This window comes from Paraphaeosphaeria sporulosa (assembly GCF_001642045.1).
Source record: "Paraphaeosphaeria sporulosa strain AP3s5-JAC2a unplaced genomic scaffold CC84scaffold_5, whole genome shotgun sequence".
In the NCBI taxonomy this organism is placed as follows: domain Eukaryota; kingdom Fungi; phylum Ascomycota; class Dothideomycetes; order Pleosporales; family Didymosphaeriaceae; genus Paraphaeosphaeria; species Paraphaeosphaeria sporulosa.
This window is the reverse complement of record NW_017253364.1, coordinates 1,621,100-1,637,068: the sequence shown is the minus strand read 5'-3', so window position 1 is coordinate 1,637,068 and position 15,969 is coordinate 1,621,100. Positions and strand designations below refer to the sequence as shown.

Sequence of the window (15,969 nt, the reverse complement as noted above, 5' to 3'; positions counted from 1 at the left end):
TTAGGTCAGATATGTGGGTACAATGTATTGCCGCTGGGTGGCTCTTGTAGTCTCGGAATGCATGAGGTTAGGTGCAGTATGCTACCCTAGGGCTAGCCATACAGAAGCACATAGGACTAGGGCTTCTGTTCTGGTACTATACCTATTCCTCCCACCTATATTATATGTTTTTAGTTGTAATCTTATTTTTCCATTATTATCCTGTTCCAAACTCTGCCACTAAAAAGCAATCGTTCTCGGTTCTCGGCCGAGGATCGATGAGATCTTGGTGGGCGGATCTCCATGCAATCAATTCGCAAGCCGCACTAAGAGCCCCATGTCGTCTGAGCTTCACACTATTTGGTACCCATGGGAAATTTTCTCCTATATGTGGAGGATTGATGGAAGCCAAGACAGCCCCCGTGTTCATGATGAAGTGAGTTGAGTCCAGACGAATCCTGCATCCACGCAAAGTAGCTTGTATTTGTGACTCCACAGCTCGAGGAAATGAGACCTAATTTGTAATAGTCGACCTGTGTTGATCTGAGCCATAATCTGGTTAAAGCACGTTGATTGACCAAAGTAGGACTTCTGGCTAGAGAAGACGGTGTTTCCGGGTCTGAAGAAGCCTGATCTAGCCCCGCATCCCTGATCAATTTCCCTGCCTAACATGGAAGAAGCAAGTTAGTCGACTTGATACGCAAAAGGCTCCGTGCGGATATAGAAGAAAAGTGGCCACTCTGAAGTTTTCCTTTTCTTGGTACAATGTCATAATAATCGATGGAAAGCAAATTTTGACTATGTATGGTTACCATACAGCTGCCTCGCCACCGACCAAGAGTGTGCTTATGATATCGCGGTTATAGGAAATGCTAACGGTGACCATGCCTCGAGGTCTCTACTCCAGGATAGTCGATCCTGAGCAGATGCTGGAGCCACAAATCAGGTTGCCAGTTTCGCCTAGTACAAGGCTTCTGTCAACAATTTTCGGGGCCAGGATACCTTATTGTGTAACGGAAACTGCTATCGCTGTATCAATGTCCGCACAAGAGATTGTGAGGAACGGCCGCCGAGGTGTTCAAGCTGTTCGCGTCAAGTGTCGTCAAGTCGGCTAGAACGAACGGCTAGAACGAACGCACGGTATAAAATCATAACAAAGGATTTCAGCAAGCATAGAGATGATCCGTCGTGGTGTCGCCGCTCATCCACTCAAGCTTTTGCACGTGCCCTAAGTTGGAGACTAGGCTGTATACAGTAAGGATGCGGCCTGATGCGGCTCAGATTAGCGAGACCCCACGTGGCGGTGGCGCAACAAAAATCAGTCAACCCTGAATCGCGATCGTCAAAGTTGGAGCAGGGGAAAAGTTGTTACTCGTTGTCGTGATGAAAACCGAAAACAGGACTAATTTAAGATGCGCCTGAGTAGGCATGATTACTGGGATCATTCACCCACTCGTTCTGTGAACCACTACCAACGCTACGCTGTTGCACGTTGGCCGGATGACAGGCGGTGAAAAAATTCATTTCAGGCGACGATGCCCGAGCACGAGGCTAGACTGAATTGCAACTGCCTCTTTGATTCTCGCTTGTCTTATCATCATTTCTTATCTTCCCCAGCTTTCAGTTCTTTCCCTCCACGTTCCCTCCACATTTCCTTCGTCTTTTCCTTTGTTTGCTTCGCGCGCACGGCGCCTCGGGACTCAGACTACCCCCGGGTTCTCTCTGGGCCAAAAGTAGTCCGATGAGCATCCTCACCTGCTGCGTGCCGCCGTCCAGCAGCCTCCCGCCTGTACGCTCTCTGCGCACCGTGTCCGAGGACACCATCGCAAGTGCACTCCACAGCCTCCAGGCGCTCTACTGTCCGCTGCGCCTTCCCGCCACTCTCGGGAAAGAGAAGGAAGCAGCGAACGCGCCCGTTGATTCCGGCTACGTTTCAGAAGATGAAGACGAGGTAGCTCCCCTCCAGCGCCGGTATTCCACTACCGAAGATGCCTTTGCTGCTCTTCGTGCCGACCCCTACGAAAAGGACTTCACGGTGCGGTGGCTCACGAGGCTAATCGCACGCGCCTCAGAGCTGCCCTTCGACAGCGAGGAGGCGAGAGAGAAAGCCGTTGATGACGCTGCTTTCATTCTCAGCTCATTCAGCGACTCGCCCGCCACCGAAGAAGATGAGGCGCTGACTCGCGACTTTGCGTTCCAAACTTCGCACGGGTCGGATGTGGCTATCCAGATTAATGATGCACCCTTGACAGGTACTGACCACACTGACGTCGGCCTGCAAAGCTGGGGCGCTAGCATCGTGTTTTCGGAATTAATGTGCAAGTACCCCGAACGTTTTGGGTTGGACCAACTGCCTAGAGATGCTAGTATCATCGAACTAGGTGCTGGAACGGCCTTGATAAGTCTGACGCTGGGCAAGCTGCTTCCCTCCATGGGTGCGAAGGCGCAGATCCGGGCGACCGATTACCATACCGCCGTCCTTGAGAATGCACGCACAAACATTTCCACGAACTTCGGCACCTGTAACACACCTGTCGATGCAATGGCGCTGGATTGGGCGACTCCACCACCAGCATTAGCAGCATCTGCAAACATGCTCTTTGCGGCGGATGTAGTGTATGCCCCGGAACATGCGGCATGGCTGAGGGACTGTGCTGCGCATCTCCTTGCCCCTGGAGGAACATTTTGGCTGGTGGTGACGGTGCGGAGCCATGGGAAATTCAACGGTATTCCGGACACTGCGGAGACTGCGTTCGAAGACTTCGAGAGTACGAGAAAGGCTGGAATGGCGTTGCGCATAATAAGCAAGGAGATGTTGGAAAAGAAGAGGGGGGTCGGCAGAGGGGATGAAAATGGATACATGCTATTCAAGATTGGTTGGATGGACGCTTGAAACAAGAAGAAGAGGTTCTGTCCTCGACAAAGATACCCTAGACACTAAGAGTTAGAGCTCATAGACATAGACACACGCGAACGGATTCAATGATACACCACCATCGACGTCGATGGTCATTTGATGCTGTTTCCACGACTCGCACTCGTACACATGAATCCGTGCAATCCGGTGTCAGACCATTGGGATTGTAAGGCTGAGGTCAATATTTCCTTGAATGATCAGATACCGGTGACGTGAATCCCGATGACACCCTTTCAACGCAGTGTACATACTCCCGCGATACAAAACATGAGCAATCAAGGGTGACTTTCCCGCAGTTTAGTCGTAACGAGAGTAGGTGCGAAGTGCTCCGTGGAACGGTAAAGATTCAACCCCGCTATCTACCGGCGCTAGCTTGAATGTCTACCTATTGCGTCACGATCATTGTACCCCGACCGTTCATCCCCAACATAATCAGTGCACACACGCCGTCTCATATTCAAGTCCATATCAAACAGCGACAATGTCAACTTCAGGAGAGTCAAAGCAGCCCCAAACCCAGTACTACACCATTTCCAACTTCGAATTCAAGAATGGCGACACACTGCCTGAGATCAAACTCGCCTACCAAATCCTCAACCCGCAAAATGCGAAGGTGGCCATAGTAAACACGTGCTTTAAAGGCCGCCTGAATGGAACCCTCACTCATTCTTCTGGCGCCTTCAAAGACCACAAGATTATCCTCATCGCACTCCTCGGCAACGGCGAGTCAAGCAGTCCGTCCAACACGCCGCATTTCCCCAAGACGATCGAATACATGGACTGTGTGCGCGCAGAGCATGCGCTTCTGACCAAAGGACTTAATATCGAAAGTGCAGATGCGATACTGGGATTCTCCATGGGCGGACAGATCACGTATCACTGGATAACAATGTACCCGGAATTCGTGCGCAAAGCCATCATCGTGTGCTCCTCCGCAAAAACGAGTCGGCACAATTTTCAGTTTCTCGAGGGTCCGAGGGCGGCGCTTGAGAATGCGAGAGACGAAGAGAGTGGGAAATATGCATTTGGGAAGGCGTACTCCGCGTGGCTGACGAGCGCGGAGTGGTTTGATGAGGAGCTGTACAAGGCTATGGGCGCGCAGAGTCTTGCAGCTTGGGACAAGGCTGTGATGGACTCCTACCATGACTGGACGGGCAAGGATCTGCTTGTTATGCTGGGAATGTGGCAGCGGGGTGACATTGCACGGTGCGTTCCGGAAGCGAAGGGCGATCTGGAACATGCCTTGCAGACGATCACGGCGAAGGTGCTGTTGATGCCGTGCGAGACGGATCAGTACTTTAGGCCATATGTCAACGAAAGGGAGAGAAATAAGCTAAAGAGCGCGACCGTTGCTGCGGTCCCTAGTGTTTGGGGACACATCGTGGGCGGAGACGCGGATAAGGAAGCTACTCGGTGGATGGACGATAAAATTCAAAAGTTTCTACAAGAGTGAGAAACTAGGGTTGCCATGAAACGATATGGACCATGGGCAGTCATACGCATAGTAAAGCAATGAATGGTCTGATCTTGACAGAGAAGATGTATGAATTTAGCATCGAGCTGTCGCTGTCTTTCATTTTCATGATCCCGAGCAAAGCATATCTATAGGCACAAAAAGATTGCACGAAATGAGTGTCAGATTAGGATCGTGGCTATGTCTTGGTATAGATAGAAAAAGAGCGTTGATCTTCAAGAAAAAATCGAAGCGTACAGCAAGCAGTATTTGACTTGACGTGGGCTGGATTGATACAGTGTCCATGTCAAACTACTGACTTACAGCGACATTAGAGGGAGCGTGTGAATATTTGCAACTCAAACGAACTTACAGTAACACAGTAACGAGACCTACATTGATACCATATTGGGTCAAGGCTCCAGTTTTGTGCTTTTCTTTTTCACGATTTTTTCCCCATTATACCTTTGTTTGATTCCACCATGCTTGAGAGCAGGCTTCAAACGAAGCCCACCCCCCGCCTACCAGTTCGTTCAGATCTCATCAGCAGCATCACGAGGGTCGTGTTCCTGCCAGTACTTCTCGTACTCGTCCCAAGTTTGACTTGGGAATTGAAGAGGTACCGTAATCGGACCGAACGGAATATCGGCCTTTTCGAACTCATCGAGCCGTGCCTTGGTCAACGGCTTAGTCTTGTTCACGCTGTACACCGAGATGCGGTGGCACGAGCTATTGTAGCACAAGTTAGAAGCAGTGCCTATATCTCAATGAGAACCTGTGGCATTCTTACCTGGTAACGTGCAGACCCCAGTTCCAGGCAGTTCGGACATCAGGAGGCTGGGTATTCAGGGCATTGTCCCAGCAGCGGCACACAATCTCGACCCAGCCCTCAACGTCGCATGGAAGGTCGAACTCGTAGGTGCGCCAAGTCCACTTGCGCTTCTTGGACATGTTTTCTGGTGGTACCGTGTACCAGTTGAAACCACCGTCATTCGAGAGCTCGATGCGCTCCGGCCAGCGTCCGCCACCGGAATAAGCCCAACCCTTGCAGCGAATCTTGCCGTTGTGAATGACGACCTGCTTCGTCCAGGGGGACATGATGGCCGAGCTCACCGGCATCTCCTGAATCTGAATACCATCTGTCATCTTGAGATTGTGCTTTCCGACTTGCTGCGGAAAGTATAAATACTCCTTGCTTTGGACAGGTGCACGGGTGGGGTTCTTGATAGCTTTGATGCGATATAGCCATTTGACACTTCGGGCCCCAATGTAACCCATCACCACGAGACGTAAGGGGTAACCATGGATGCGAGGCAGGACCTCTCCATTCATTTCCCAAGCCAAGAGCACCTCATTCGCTTTGACCTTGGACCATGGCACACTGACGAGGTAGTTCATCACTTCGTCGTCCTTAAAGTAGGTGTCAGCGCCGTAGAACTCAAGGTGCTTGGCTCCATCGACCAACCCTCCGCAGGCTTTGATTACTTTCTTCAGACTTATGCCGACGTAGGTAGCGGTTCCAATTGCACCTTCGGCCCATGGAGCCTGCGGAACCTCATCGCCTTGTCCAGGGTACTTCAAAATCTGCTCGATACGACGTGTGCCAGAGCACTGGATGGTCACCGTCTTCTCCACGCGAGGGAACTTGGCCTCATCCATGAGGTCATCCAAGGTGAACGAGCGCGGCTCCTTGACAAGACCGTCCATGGTGAAGCTGTAGTCTTCTTTGTCAATGATCGGAATGCCGCCATGGTTTCGCACGAAGTGTAGCGGATTTGGTGTTACCTCTTTGGCGGTCACGAGGCGCTTAGGTGGTTCTCCATTGTATGGAAACTGCAGGAGGTGGAGCATGTCAGGGTGCTTCTCTTTCAGAACCAGATCCCAAGAGTCGTCCGGAATCTTGGTGAGTTCGCCTCCAACCGCGTGATGCCACATCTTCCAGTGCGTTCCCGGGAGCACTGGGTTGGTATCTGGGATGGGACCGAGCTGGAACTCAGGGTTTGGTGGGAAGGTTTGGGAAGTCAGGATCTTGTGAGCTGCTGCCTTTTTTTCGGGGTAATTTTCCCATTCCACGAACCTACGCTCGTTTCAGTGAGTTTTCTACGGTGAAAAATCGTACCCATGGTAGCGAATGCCTCTGAAACATGCCAGTCGTGACTTACCCAACCCAGCCTTTCCTCTCCCGAGTAAAGAGCTTGTCGCGATCCCCCACCGCAGCGATCGCTTCTTTGTCCTTGGTCAACTCTCCGAAGACTTGCGGGGCCAATTCCTTCGTCTCTGAGCCGGTCATGTCAAGGACCGGCAGGACGGCCCCTTTCAGACCTTGCTCAATCTTCCACTCATCAGGACGATTGGTAGTTTTCGACATAGCTATTGCGTGAGAAGAATCCGCACTTTTGAGAAGCAGTGGAAGCCAAAGGTATGAATTCAAACAGAGCGGACGATCATATTCTTCGCAGCGGGTTGGATATCGCAGCGGAGTGCGACTAAATAATTTTCAAGACAAAGGAGAACCAGGAATGGTTGATGCAGCATGCGGTTTGATGGCCCGGGCGCATCCCATTGGTTGCTTTCGGTCCCATTCAGATGCATAGCTGAATGCGGCCACCTCACCGTGATTGGACAATTCTGACCTTAGATGGTACACTTTCAAACGTTCTTTCTGAGTAAGCTCGCCTAAGCGACGCTCGATACCTAGGTATGCTGTGAGCCCATTCCGATCTGCCGCTGAGTGGCTGGCCAGTCGATTCCCAGCCCGCTTGATTCACGGAATGTACACGTCTGAAGAGATAACGACGTACATCTCGTGCATCATTAATGATGTCCGAAACGGCGTTGTAGTGTCAAAATGTGGCCGTTCGAATTTGGCGAGTTATAAGGGAGGACAAAAGAGTACAGGGACGCGTAACATGAACCCAGGCACAGCTTCTTGCCTCACGACCTGCTAGAGCTGCACTGCTTGACGTTAAACGATAGATTGGTAACAGTGGCTCATCTCCCTTGTCAATGCAGGGCATAGAAAGTAGGCTGTGACCTTTTAGGACGACCCTGTTTTGTGGCTGTAGCTCACTCGGGCAGAATTGAGCTCAAATACAGAACGCTTCCCCAAATGGTGGTCAACTCAATCCGTAGAGTCGAAGTAAAAAAAGCTCGTTTCTACACCAGAGCTCGTTCTACATGAGAAGGACTTGGCGGAGGCCTTGCTGAGTTCCGATGGGGTCCTTGCGCCACAACTGCTTGCGATGGCCGAGAAGATGCGCAGTCACCTATGGCAGTCTAGCAAGGCGTCATTTTAAACAAGAGCCAGCACGACGCCGATCACAGAGTGTAGATACTCATGCTTACGATATAATATTCTAGACCTGATGAGGGTAAGTTGGCCCCATCGGCCCCGCCGGAGTCAATCTGGCGCCGCATCCGATCCCTGTCACCCCCGCGCGTTGTGTTTCCTACCCCACTTGAGATATGCCCAACAAAGGTCATTGTGCATGAGGAACAAGCTGGGAGTTATGAACCTGCTGAATCGAATACATGGCTGAACAATATTCTAGGAGGGAGCGCATCCGCAGCAACATTGAATGCATCACCTTGTTGATCAAGCCATTTGGGAACCGAGTGCTTGCTATCCATAGGGAAACGTCACCAGAGCTAGCCGTTCTCTGAGACATTAACCTAGATACCTACTCATAGGCTGGAGGAATTCAGTCCGTTACAGGCCTCCGGTGGAGGAATTGTCATTGGCTCCATCCTTTTCTTGTGCCAAGCTAGAAACATGTACTCTCCAATGGGGAGTGATCTACTGCCAACACACCGGCCAGCGATGTCATTTTTATGTAGATAATCCTCGCGCCCTCTCAAATACATGATCTATTTTGTCCTTTATATGCTCCTTGCAAGCTAGAATCATTATCGGAAACAGCACGGAATTCCATCTTGAACCCGACACATCATCATGCTTTTTCGAGAGGACGATCGCCTTGTCTTCAAATACGATGCTGAGCAGGTTTGGATTGAACCATGGGGTCCGAATGCCCTACGACTGCGGGCTACGAAAATGGCCTCTATGCCAAACGAAGACTGGGCTCTGCTGAAAGCCGAAAGATCGGATCCTACAATCGAGATTGGGAAAGATTCAGGAATGATATCAAATGGCAATATCAAAGCAACCATCACCAAGCGTGGAAAGCTGACTATCAGCAACGAGAATGGAAAGATTTTGCTTGAAGAATACGCACGGCATCGGCGCGATGTCGTCGATCCCAAATGCAGTGCCTTGGAAGTCGAGGCGCGCGAGTTCAAGCCAATAATTGGTGGAAACTACTATCTAACTGCTCGTTTCGAGAGCTTAGATCCGAAAGAAAAGATCTTTGGCATGGGTCAATATCAGCAACCATATCTCGATGTGAAAGGTACTCAACTAGAGCTGGCGCATCGAAATTCGCAAGCTAGCGTGCCTTTCGCTGTCTCCTCGCGTGGTTACGGCTTTCTTTGGAACAATCCTTCCATCGGCAATGCGATTTTCGGTAAAAACATCATGAGCTTTGAAGCACAGTCAACGCAGACCCTTGACTACTGGGTCGTTGCTGGTGACACGCCAGCTCAGATCGTAGAATCTTACGCCAACGCCACAGGCAAGGTTCCCATGATGCCGGAATACGGCCTCGGGTTTTGGCAGTGTAAACTACGCTACCAAACCCAAGAAGAGCTTCTCCAGGTAGCTCGAGAGTACAAACGCAAAGAACTGCCAATCAACCTCATTGTCATCGACTTCTTCCACTGGCCCTTGCAAGGTGACTGGAGGTTTGACGAGACATATTGGCCCAACCCTGGTGAGTGAATCATTAGTTAAGTTCTACCCGTAAACTCCTCTGCTGACGAGCCTCATTGTAGATGCTATGATCCAAGAGCTGACAAGCTTGGGTATCGAGCTTATGGTGTCTATTTGGCCCACGGTAGATAAACGTTCAGAGAATTTCGAAGAAATGCTGGAGAAAGGATATCTGATTCGTACAGAGCGAGGTGTTCGTGTTGCTATGACTTTTCAGGGACAAACAGTTCACTTTGATCCTACGAATCCAGGGGCCCGAGAGTATATTTGGGAGAAAGCTCGGAAAAATTACTTCTCAAAAGGTATCAAAGTGTTTTGGCTTGACGAGGCGGAACCTGAATACCGTGTATATGATTTCGAGAACTATCGCTATCATCGAGGGCCAAACATTGCTATCGGGAACATCTATCCTGTCGAATACGCGCGAGCATTTTACGAAGGTCAGACTAATGAAGGGCAGCAGAACGTTGTCAACCTCATTCGTTGCGCGTGGGCTGGAAGTCAGAAGTACGGTGCTTTAGTCTGGAGCGGCGACATCGCGTCATCTTGGTCGACATTGCGAAATCAATTGGCTGCTGGGCTTAACATGGGCATGTCAGGACTCCCTTGGTGGACAACTGACATCGGGGGTTTCCACGGAGGGGATCCCAATGAGCCAAAATTCCGCGAGCTGTTCGTGCGGTGGTTTCAGTGGGGTACGTTCTGTCCGGTCATGCGATTGCATGGTGACCGCGAGCCTCGCCAGCCAAAGGTTGGTTCTACCGGGGGTGCGAGCTGTCGCAGCGGTGCAGACAACGAAGTGTGGTCGTACGGACCAGAGGTTTACGAGATTTGCAAGAGATATATGGGGATCCGCGAGAATCTCCGTGCGTACACGCGGAAGCTCATGGCAGAAGCGCACGAAAAGGGATCTCCTGTGATGAGGACGGTATTTTACGAGTTTCCTGAGGATTCTGTCTGTTGGGACATCGAAGAACAGTACATGTTTGGCGACAAGTATATGTGCTGTCCAGTTCTCGAAGCAGGTCAAGATGCCATGACCGTGTATTTGCCTCAAGCGAATGGTGGCAGCAGGTGGAAATCGTTCTGGGGGGCAGAGGAGTGGGAGGGAGGAATCACAGTTGATGTAGCATGTCCACTAGGCATAATGCCTGTTTTCGAACGGCTTTGAGTTGGTCCCGCGCTATCAATGTACCGAGCCCCGCAAGGGATAATTTATTTAGCCGTGGTGTCCCGCTACTAGCCTCGCACCTTCCTGCATACATTTACACGTCTGGAGCACATACTTCTTATATAGTCTGTCACAGCTACGTCAATTGCTATGTCGACGTCTCCTGCGCGGGGAATAACTCCAGCTTTCCCATGCGCCTTTTGCGACCAAAGCTTTGGTAGAAAAGAGCATCTCACCCGCCATAGGAGGATACATACACAAGAGAAGCCATTCCGGTGTTCTAGCTGTACCAAATGTTTCTCACGCCTTGACGTGCTCAATCGCCACATTTCAACACATGAGGAACAAGAGATAAATCCCATTGTACTGGCCACGTCACGAGCATGCATTCAGTGTGCCACCGACCGTCTGCGATGTTCCCGTGGCACTCCTTGTCGGCGATGCGCGCAACGCCGTCTTTCATGTTCGTATCCGCCACCTCGTAGAACACGTTCGCAGATGCGATCCACTCCCACTCAGGCTCCGATAACGAGGAGCCCGGAGTGTCTCGATCCATTGAGTAACATTTCGAACGAGGCATTGAACCTCGACTACGACCCTATGGCTTGGACCTTTGATACCGATCAGATGCAATTTCCAAGCAACGCTAGACAATTCGGGCTGGGGGTTTCGGGGATCAATTGGCTATCCCCACATTTCGCTGACGGTATCGACCTGGACACTCTGTTCGCAGGAATGGCAAGTAGTGTGAGCGTGCAAGGATTACCAGATGAGACGATTCATAGACCCGGCATAATGGAAAACAGAAGCTCAGCTGGCGCCTTACTACAGGGGTTGTCAGAATCCGACAAGGGAACAGGCAGCTCGGAGTACTATGTTGCCGGTGATGGTGGCCGAGCTCCTTTCAAGGGCAGATCGCATAGACGCGGCTCTGTTCTGTCTAGCGTACCGTCGCATGAGAGCGGTAATGAAGGGAGCGTTCCTTCTCCACTCCTTCACAATGATGTTGTCAGCTCACTCTGTCCATTTTCGGCCTATGAAAATCTCTGCCAGGCCATTGCAGCAGAGACTTGCAAACAAGGAGATGACAGATCTGACCTTCGTATCCCCACTCATGAACAAATGCAGATTCATGTTGGGCGATATTTCCAGTCATTTCACCCAATATTTCCGTTTCTGCGGCGGGCCTCGTTCGCGAACGATTCTTCAGAGGAGTGGCTACTACTCCTTGCGGTGTCCATGATTGGCTCTAAGCTCACAAATCGGCCAAATCACCACGAGGAAGAAGACAGCATATTTCAACTGTTAGGAAAGGCACTTCAACGACAGTGGTACGGGTCTCTGCCAGAATGCCACAGTGGGGACAGACAAGAGCTATTTGTGCCAGGTGAACCCACCAGATGTTTTAGAAATCCTCCAAATCTTCGGGTGCTGCAGGCTGGTGTTCTCAATGTTATCTGCATGCTTCATTCGGGCGAAAAGGATCTGATAGAACGAGCTTTAGATGATCGCTATCGCCTAGTAGAAGCCTGCAATTCACTGTGCTTACTGAGCGAAGACAATGAGAACATTGCTCTGAATGTTGGAATGCACTGCTCCGAAGAAGCGATTAAGAAGTGGATCGTACGCGAGACGAGGATTCGAACGGGCATGATAATATGGCTGCTAGATTCGATATTCGTATACACACTACAAGAGAAGCCTTTGATGCGGCTCGAAGATGCGAAGACGATTCTACCATCCCATGAAGAGTCTTACGAGGATGTCGACATTTTGCGAACAGGCAAGAGACTACCTTGTAACATGACGATGCCGGCAGCCTTAGAGACAATTTATATTGAGAAGACACTTCCGACCGATTTGGGAGAGTTCAGTCATGTGCTCCTGATCAATGCGATCTATCGCCATACGAAGGAAATCTTGGAGAGGGAGCAAAATCGCCTGAACACTTGGACACCTACAGCACTGAAGCAGCACAATCCGGACAATCGTCCTTCACAAATGTCTTATCCCCCGACTACACCCACAGCTGCACAATGGCGCAATAGCGCCTGCGACTGTCTGGATGTCCTACACTGGGTAGCAAATAGTAAAGTCGCCCGATCGGCTGGCTTCGAGCACCACACCATCCTCCATTTGCATCTCGCACGCATCACCATTCTCACACCCATTAAGTCTATTCAGTCTTATGCGACGCATACTAAAAGCTTACACGATCCTCCCGAGACACGAGATAATCAAGCACTGTATACAGCACGCTTTGAGCTTTTGCATTGGGTCATACGCGACCAGTGTAAAGCGAGACTGTCGATCATACACTGTTCAGCTTTGTACTGGCATGTTCGACGTTATAGTTGTGATAGTATTTCAGAGCCATATGCGATATACATCGCTACACTCGTGCTGTGGGCGTATAGCTCATGCTTGAACCTGCCAGAAGTCGTTGCCACGACTATTGCAAGCTCTGGACAGGACGTGGAACCCTCATTTTTGCACCTTGATCGACCAATTGACGATGAGTTGGTGCAAGCCTTCGTACGCGAAGGAAATAAGATGGCTGCGTACATCTCTAAGATTGGTGACATTCGAAATCATTCTGCGCCGGCCAAGATACTGAAGGAAGGAATTGCGTTACTCGCAGGATCTTCCCAACCTTCTCCAGAGGGAATGGAACAATCGGACGAGATTTGTTACACATGGGGCATTGAGCGGTCATACGTGGGATTTCTCCGTCAACTGTCATATGCAGTGACAGAGATTCCAGTGCAGTGCTAGCTAGATAATCTACGATGATCCCTGCTGCTACCGTTTTTATGGCTATACCTGAGCTAATTTTCGGCATCTATTGGTAGGTATACGCTCCAGATCCAGCATAGCACATGTAAGACCAATTGATTTTGAAATTGAAGACTATCTTACGTACACGATCCCACGACTGCGTTAAGTTCTTTCATCTATCCAAGGCTCTTATTTACGTCGACCATGAGCATGATCATGCTCTGCGTACGCATCCACGACCTGGTCGGCGAAGTCTCTTGCGGGAATGCCTTCAGCGAACATGATGTCCAGTTCTTCGTAAGTACGTCCTTTCGTCTCAGGCAGCCGGAAGAATGCCCAAATGAAAAACAAGAATGCGCAACCACTCCAGAATAGAGCTGTTTTTCCCTTCCAGTTGCCTGCGGTAGGATTCAACATGTAGGGGTTGATAACATCTGATATGATCTTTGCGACGTAGTATACGACACGGGCGAGGCAAATGCTTTTGCCACGTAGTCGTGTGGAAGAGACCTCTCCCACAATCGCATAACATATCGGCCCAACTGTCAAATAGTAGACACACAGCCAGACGATCATCATGGCAGCTTGAGAATAATTCCCAGCCGACGAGCGGCTGGCGCCAACACTGATGAAGCCGACAATGGAGAGTATTGCTGCAAGGCCGCCCAGGCCCCAGAGGTAGAGTTTTCGGCGACCGATGTAGCTCATGAGGACCCAAGACACAATGGTTCCAATCGAGGCTATTCCAAGTCCACCAACAGACATCTTGAACGAGATTGCCTGTGGCACACCCGCCTGGACGAAAAAATAAGTCGGAGTACCGCCCATAGCAGAGCCGCAGAGCGGTTGGGCGGCGAAAACCATGCAAGCAATCTCAGTACGACGCCGATCGATTCCTTTAAAACACTGCACGTAAGATGTGTTTTCCTCGAGCGACTTTTCCAGGTCGTTCGTGTGAACCATCATTTCCACCGTCTTTCTGGCGTCTTTGCGCTTCGAAGGTGAGGAGAGGCGTGCTACCATCCTGGTGGCTTTGCCAAGGTCTCCAGTGCGGACATGGAACCAGGGAGACTCAGGTGCCAAGGAGAGAATCGCAAAAAGAGGGATGGGCCAGGCCCACTGAATAGCGAAGGGGATGCGGTATGCCCACTGTGTATCGTTGTTGGCAAATGCTGATTGCACGCCAGCCGAGATAAGTTGCCCAAGGGCCCAGCAGAGATTGACATAGACAGTGAGGTAGCCGCGTAGGACTGTTGGACAGACTTCGCTAGCATAAGCCGGAGCCGTAGTAGCGAAAACGCCCCAAGGTATACCGCAAAGGAATTGACCGACGAGCAGTACCGGTGCGTTGGGTGCGAAGAAAGATATGAAAACAAATCCACAGATTGATAGAAGTGACACCAACAGAACTGGACGATATCCATACCGGTGGACGAACCAGCCGTTAGCGAATGCTCCGATAATTGCGCCGACTGTGACGGCGTTGCCAAGCGCGTTCTGCCATGTGGCAGATATTTGATAAGAGCTGGTAGCGGCGTTGAATTGGCCATATCTTCGGGAAAAGGCTGGTTGTGCCCAAAACGAATTCATCAAAACGATATCGTATCCCTCCATTATGATGCAGGTGGAAAGAAGTACTGACCAGAACACAGCTTTGGGGTAAAGACGAATAGCCTGGAGTAAGGTCATCTGGCGCTCCTCGTTGGCCGCCTCTTTGGCTTCAAGGATGGCTTCATGGTGTTCTGCAGATGTCTTAACCTCATCTGATACCGACATGATTCATCACAATGTCGTATATGAGAAGTGTACAAAATGAGAGTGAGAAACTTCGAGTCAAAAAAGGAGACAATTCTAGTTCAACGACTTACTCAGTTAAGAATCGAAGCCGTTTGTTGGGGCGACCAATCAGCAGGATGCGGGTAGATACCCCAGAAAGCCTGCATACAGACGTGGTAGCTCCAAAGAGCTCAAGCGAGACGCTGACTATAGAGACTGTGCTCCGATGGAGAAGTTCTGGTGTCTGGGCGCAACAACCCTATTGGATGGCTGTGGAGAATTCCGGCACAGTTACTCCGGTGGAGATGTGCACACAGGAATTTGTCGCTCGACAAGTTTTGGTCACACCCTGTAAGGCGCGTTATACCGGTGATTCAATTCTTAATGAACGCAGACCGCGTCTCTACATTACAACTCTAGAGATTGCACGTTGTCTAATATCAACTAACCCTAGGCAATCACATACACACAGCAATCTCAGAGATTTTGGAATAGTACGGTCTATAGATCTTGTGTGATATTGTCAACCTACAGACACGGGGTGGCCCTCGAAGAGGCCATACACGTCGAAACTTGCACCCAGGGAGATGAGTCGGAGATTATTCGGAGGTTTCCTATCCACAGATCTCATATCTCTCTGCATATGCGGCAATTCAAGCTCGCAGCAAGCCCTCTAGAATGTTAACATGGCCATGGGGTTACACAATGGTCAATCCGGCATCAACCTGGCGTAATTGCCAGTGCACGCCTCCTGCCGAAGCTCCGAGAGCCAAAGCCTGCTGGGCGAAGAATGGAACAATACTGTGAAGGCTATGTGTGCGCAAAGACATCCGAGATGAAGAATGACTTATGTTCGACTAATGGTTTCTCGAAATCTCGGCGAGGGTTGATGTACAGGTCAATGTTACGAGAACATAAGACACATGTGCACCCTCTCTGGGTAGCGGCGGTCAAGAACAGAGTGTGATCTCCAAATCCATACGGTAACGCACTATTCGTTCAGTGGGTCTGAGCAATAAACTGTAGCGACCATGTCAGGTGACTGAAACAAGAATTAGCGAATTGTG

The 15,969-nt window shown here is 50.4% G+C and overlaps 7 protein-coding genes across 7 annotated transcripts; 5 read left to right on the top strand and 2 right to left on the bottom strand.

Moving 5' to 3' along the window:
• Positions 1-1,592: 1,592 nt before the first annotated feature.
• CC84DRAFT_1164362 (uncharacterized protein) lies at positions 1,593-3,266 on the top strand. Its single transcript, XM_018178470.1, has one exon. It carries the CDS (start codon positions 1,721-1,723, stop codon positions 2,870-2,872), a length of 1,152 nt encoding a protein of 383 aa, XP_018036316.1. The 5' UTR covers positions 1,593-1,720; the 3' UTR covers positions 2,873-3,266.
• Positions 3,157-4,412, top strand: CC84DRAFT_741308 (alpha/beta-hydrolase). The gene has a single exon (XM_018187259.1). It carries the CDS (start codon positions 3,378-3,380, stop codon positions 4,347-4,349), a length of 972 nt encoding a protein of 323 aa, XP_018036315.1. The 5' UTR covers positions 3,157-3,377; the 3' UTR covers positions 4,350-4,412.
• A 105-nt stretch (positions 4,413-4,517) lies between these two features.
• On the bottom strand, positions 4,518-6,848 carry CC84DRAFT_1145697 (molybdopterin binding oxidoreductase). Its single transcript, XM_018176521.1, has 3 exons — positions 6,512-6,848; positions 5,140-6,426; positions 4,518-5,078 (listed from the first exon to the last, which is right to left on the bottom strand). The coding sequence occupies exons 1-3, from the start codon at positions 6,715-6,717 to the stop codon at positions 4,883-4,885; spliced, it is 1,689 nt and encodes a 562-aa protein (XP_018036314.1). The 5' UTR covers positions 6,718-6,848; the 3' UTR covers positions 4,518-4,882.
• Positions 6,849-8,301: 1,453 nt separating this feature from the next.
• On the top strand, positions 8,302-10,348 carry CC84DRAFT_1244765 (uncharacterized protein; the record flags this gene model as incomplete). Its single annotated transcript, XM_018184164.1, has 2 exons — positions 8,302-9,178; positions 9,240-10,348. The coding sequence occupies 2 exons, from the start codon at positions 8,302-8,304 to the stop codon at positions 10,346-10,348; spliced, it is 1,986 nt and encodes a 661-aa protein (XP_018036313.1).
• Positions 10,349-10,498: 150 nt separating this feature from the next.
• On the top strand, positions 10,499-10,699 carry CC84DRAFT_1092346 (uncharacterized protein; the record flags this gene model as incomplete). Its single annotated transcript, XM_018174447.1, has 1 exon — positions 10,499-10,699. A coding segment is annotated over one exon (201 nt), but the record flags the coding sequence as incomplete, so codon positions are not given.
• Positions 10,601-13,090, top strand: CC84DRAFT_1119501 (uncharacterized protein; the record flags this gene model as incomplete). The annotated part of the gene is made up of 1 exon (XM_018175553.1): positions 10,601-13,090. A coding segment is annotated over exon 1 (2,244 nt), but the record flags the coding sequence as incomplete, so codon positions are not given.
• Positions 13,091-13,315: 225 nt separating this feature from the next.
• CC84DRAFT_1244758 (MFS alpha-glucoside transporter-like protein) lies at positions 13,316-14,902 on the bottom strand (the record flags this gene model as incomplete). The annotated part of the gene is made up of 1 exon (XM_018184163.1): positions 13,316-14,902. The coding sequence occupies one exon, from the start codon at positions 14,900-14,902 to the stop codon at positions 13,316-13,318; it is 1,587 nt and encodes a 528-aa protein (XP_018036310.1).
• Positions 14,903-15,969: the final 1,067 nt, after the last annotated feature.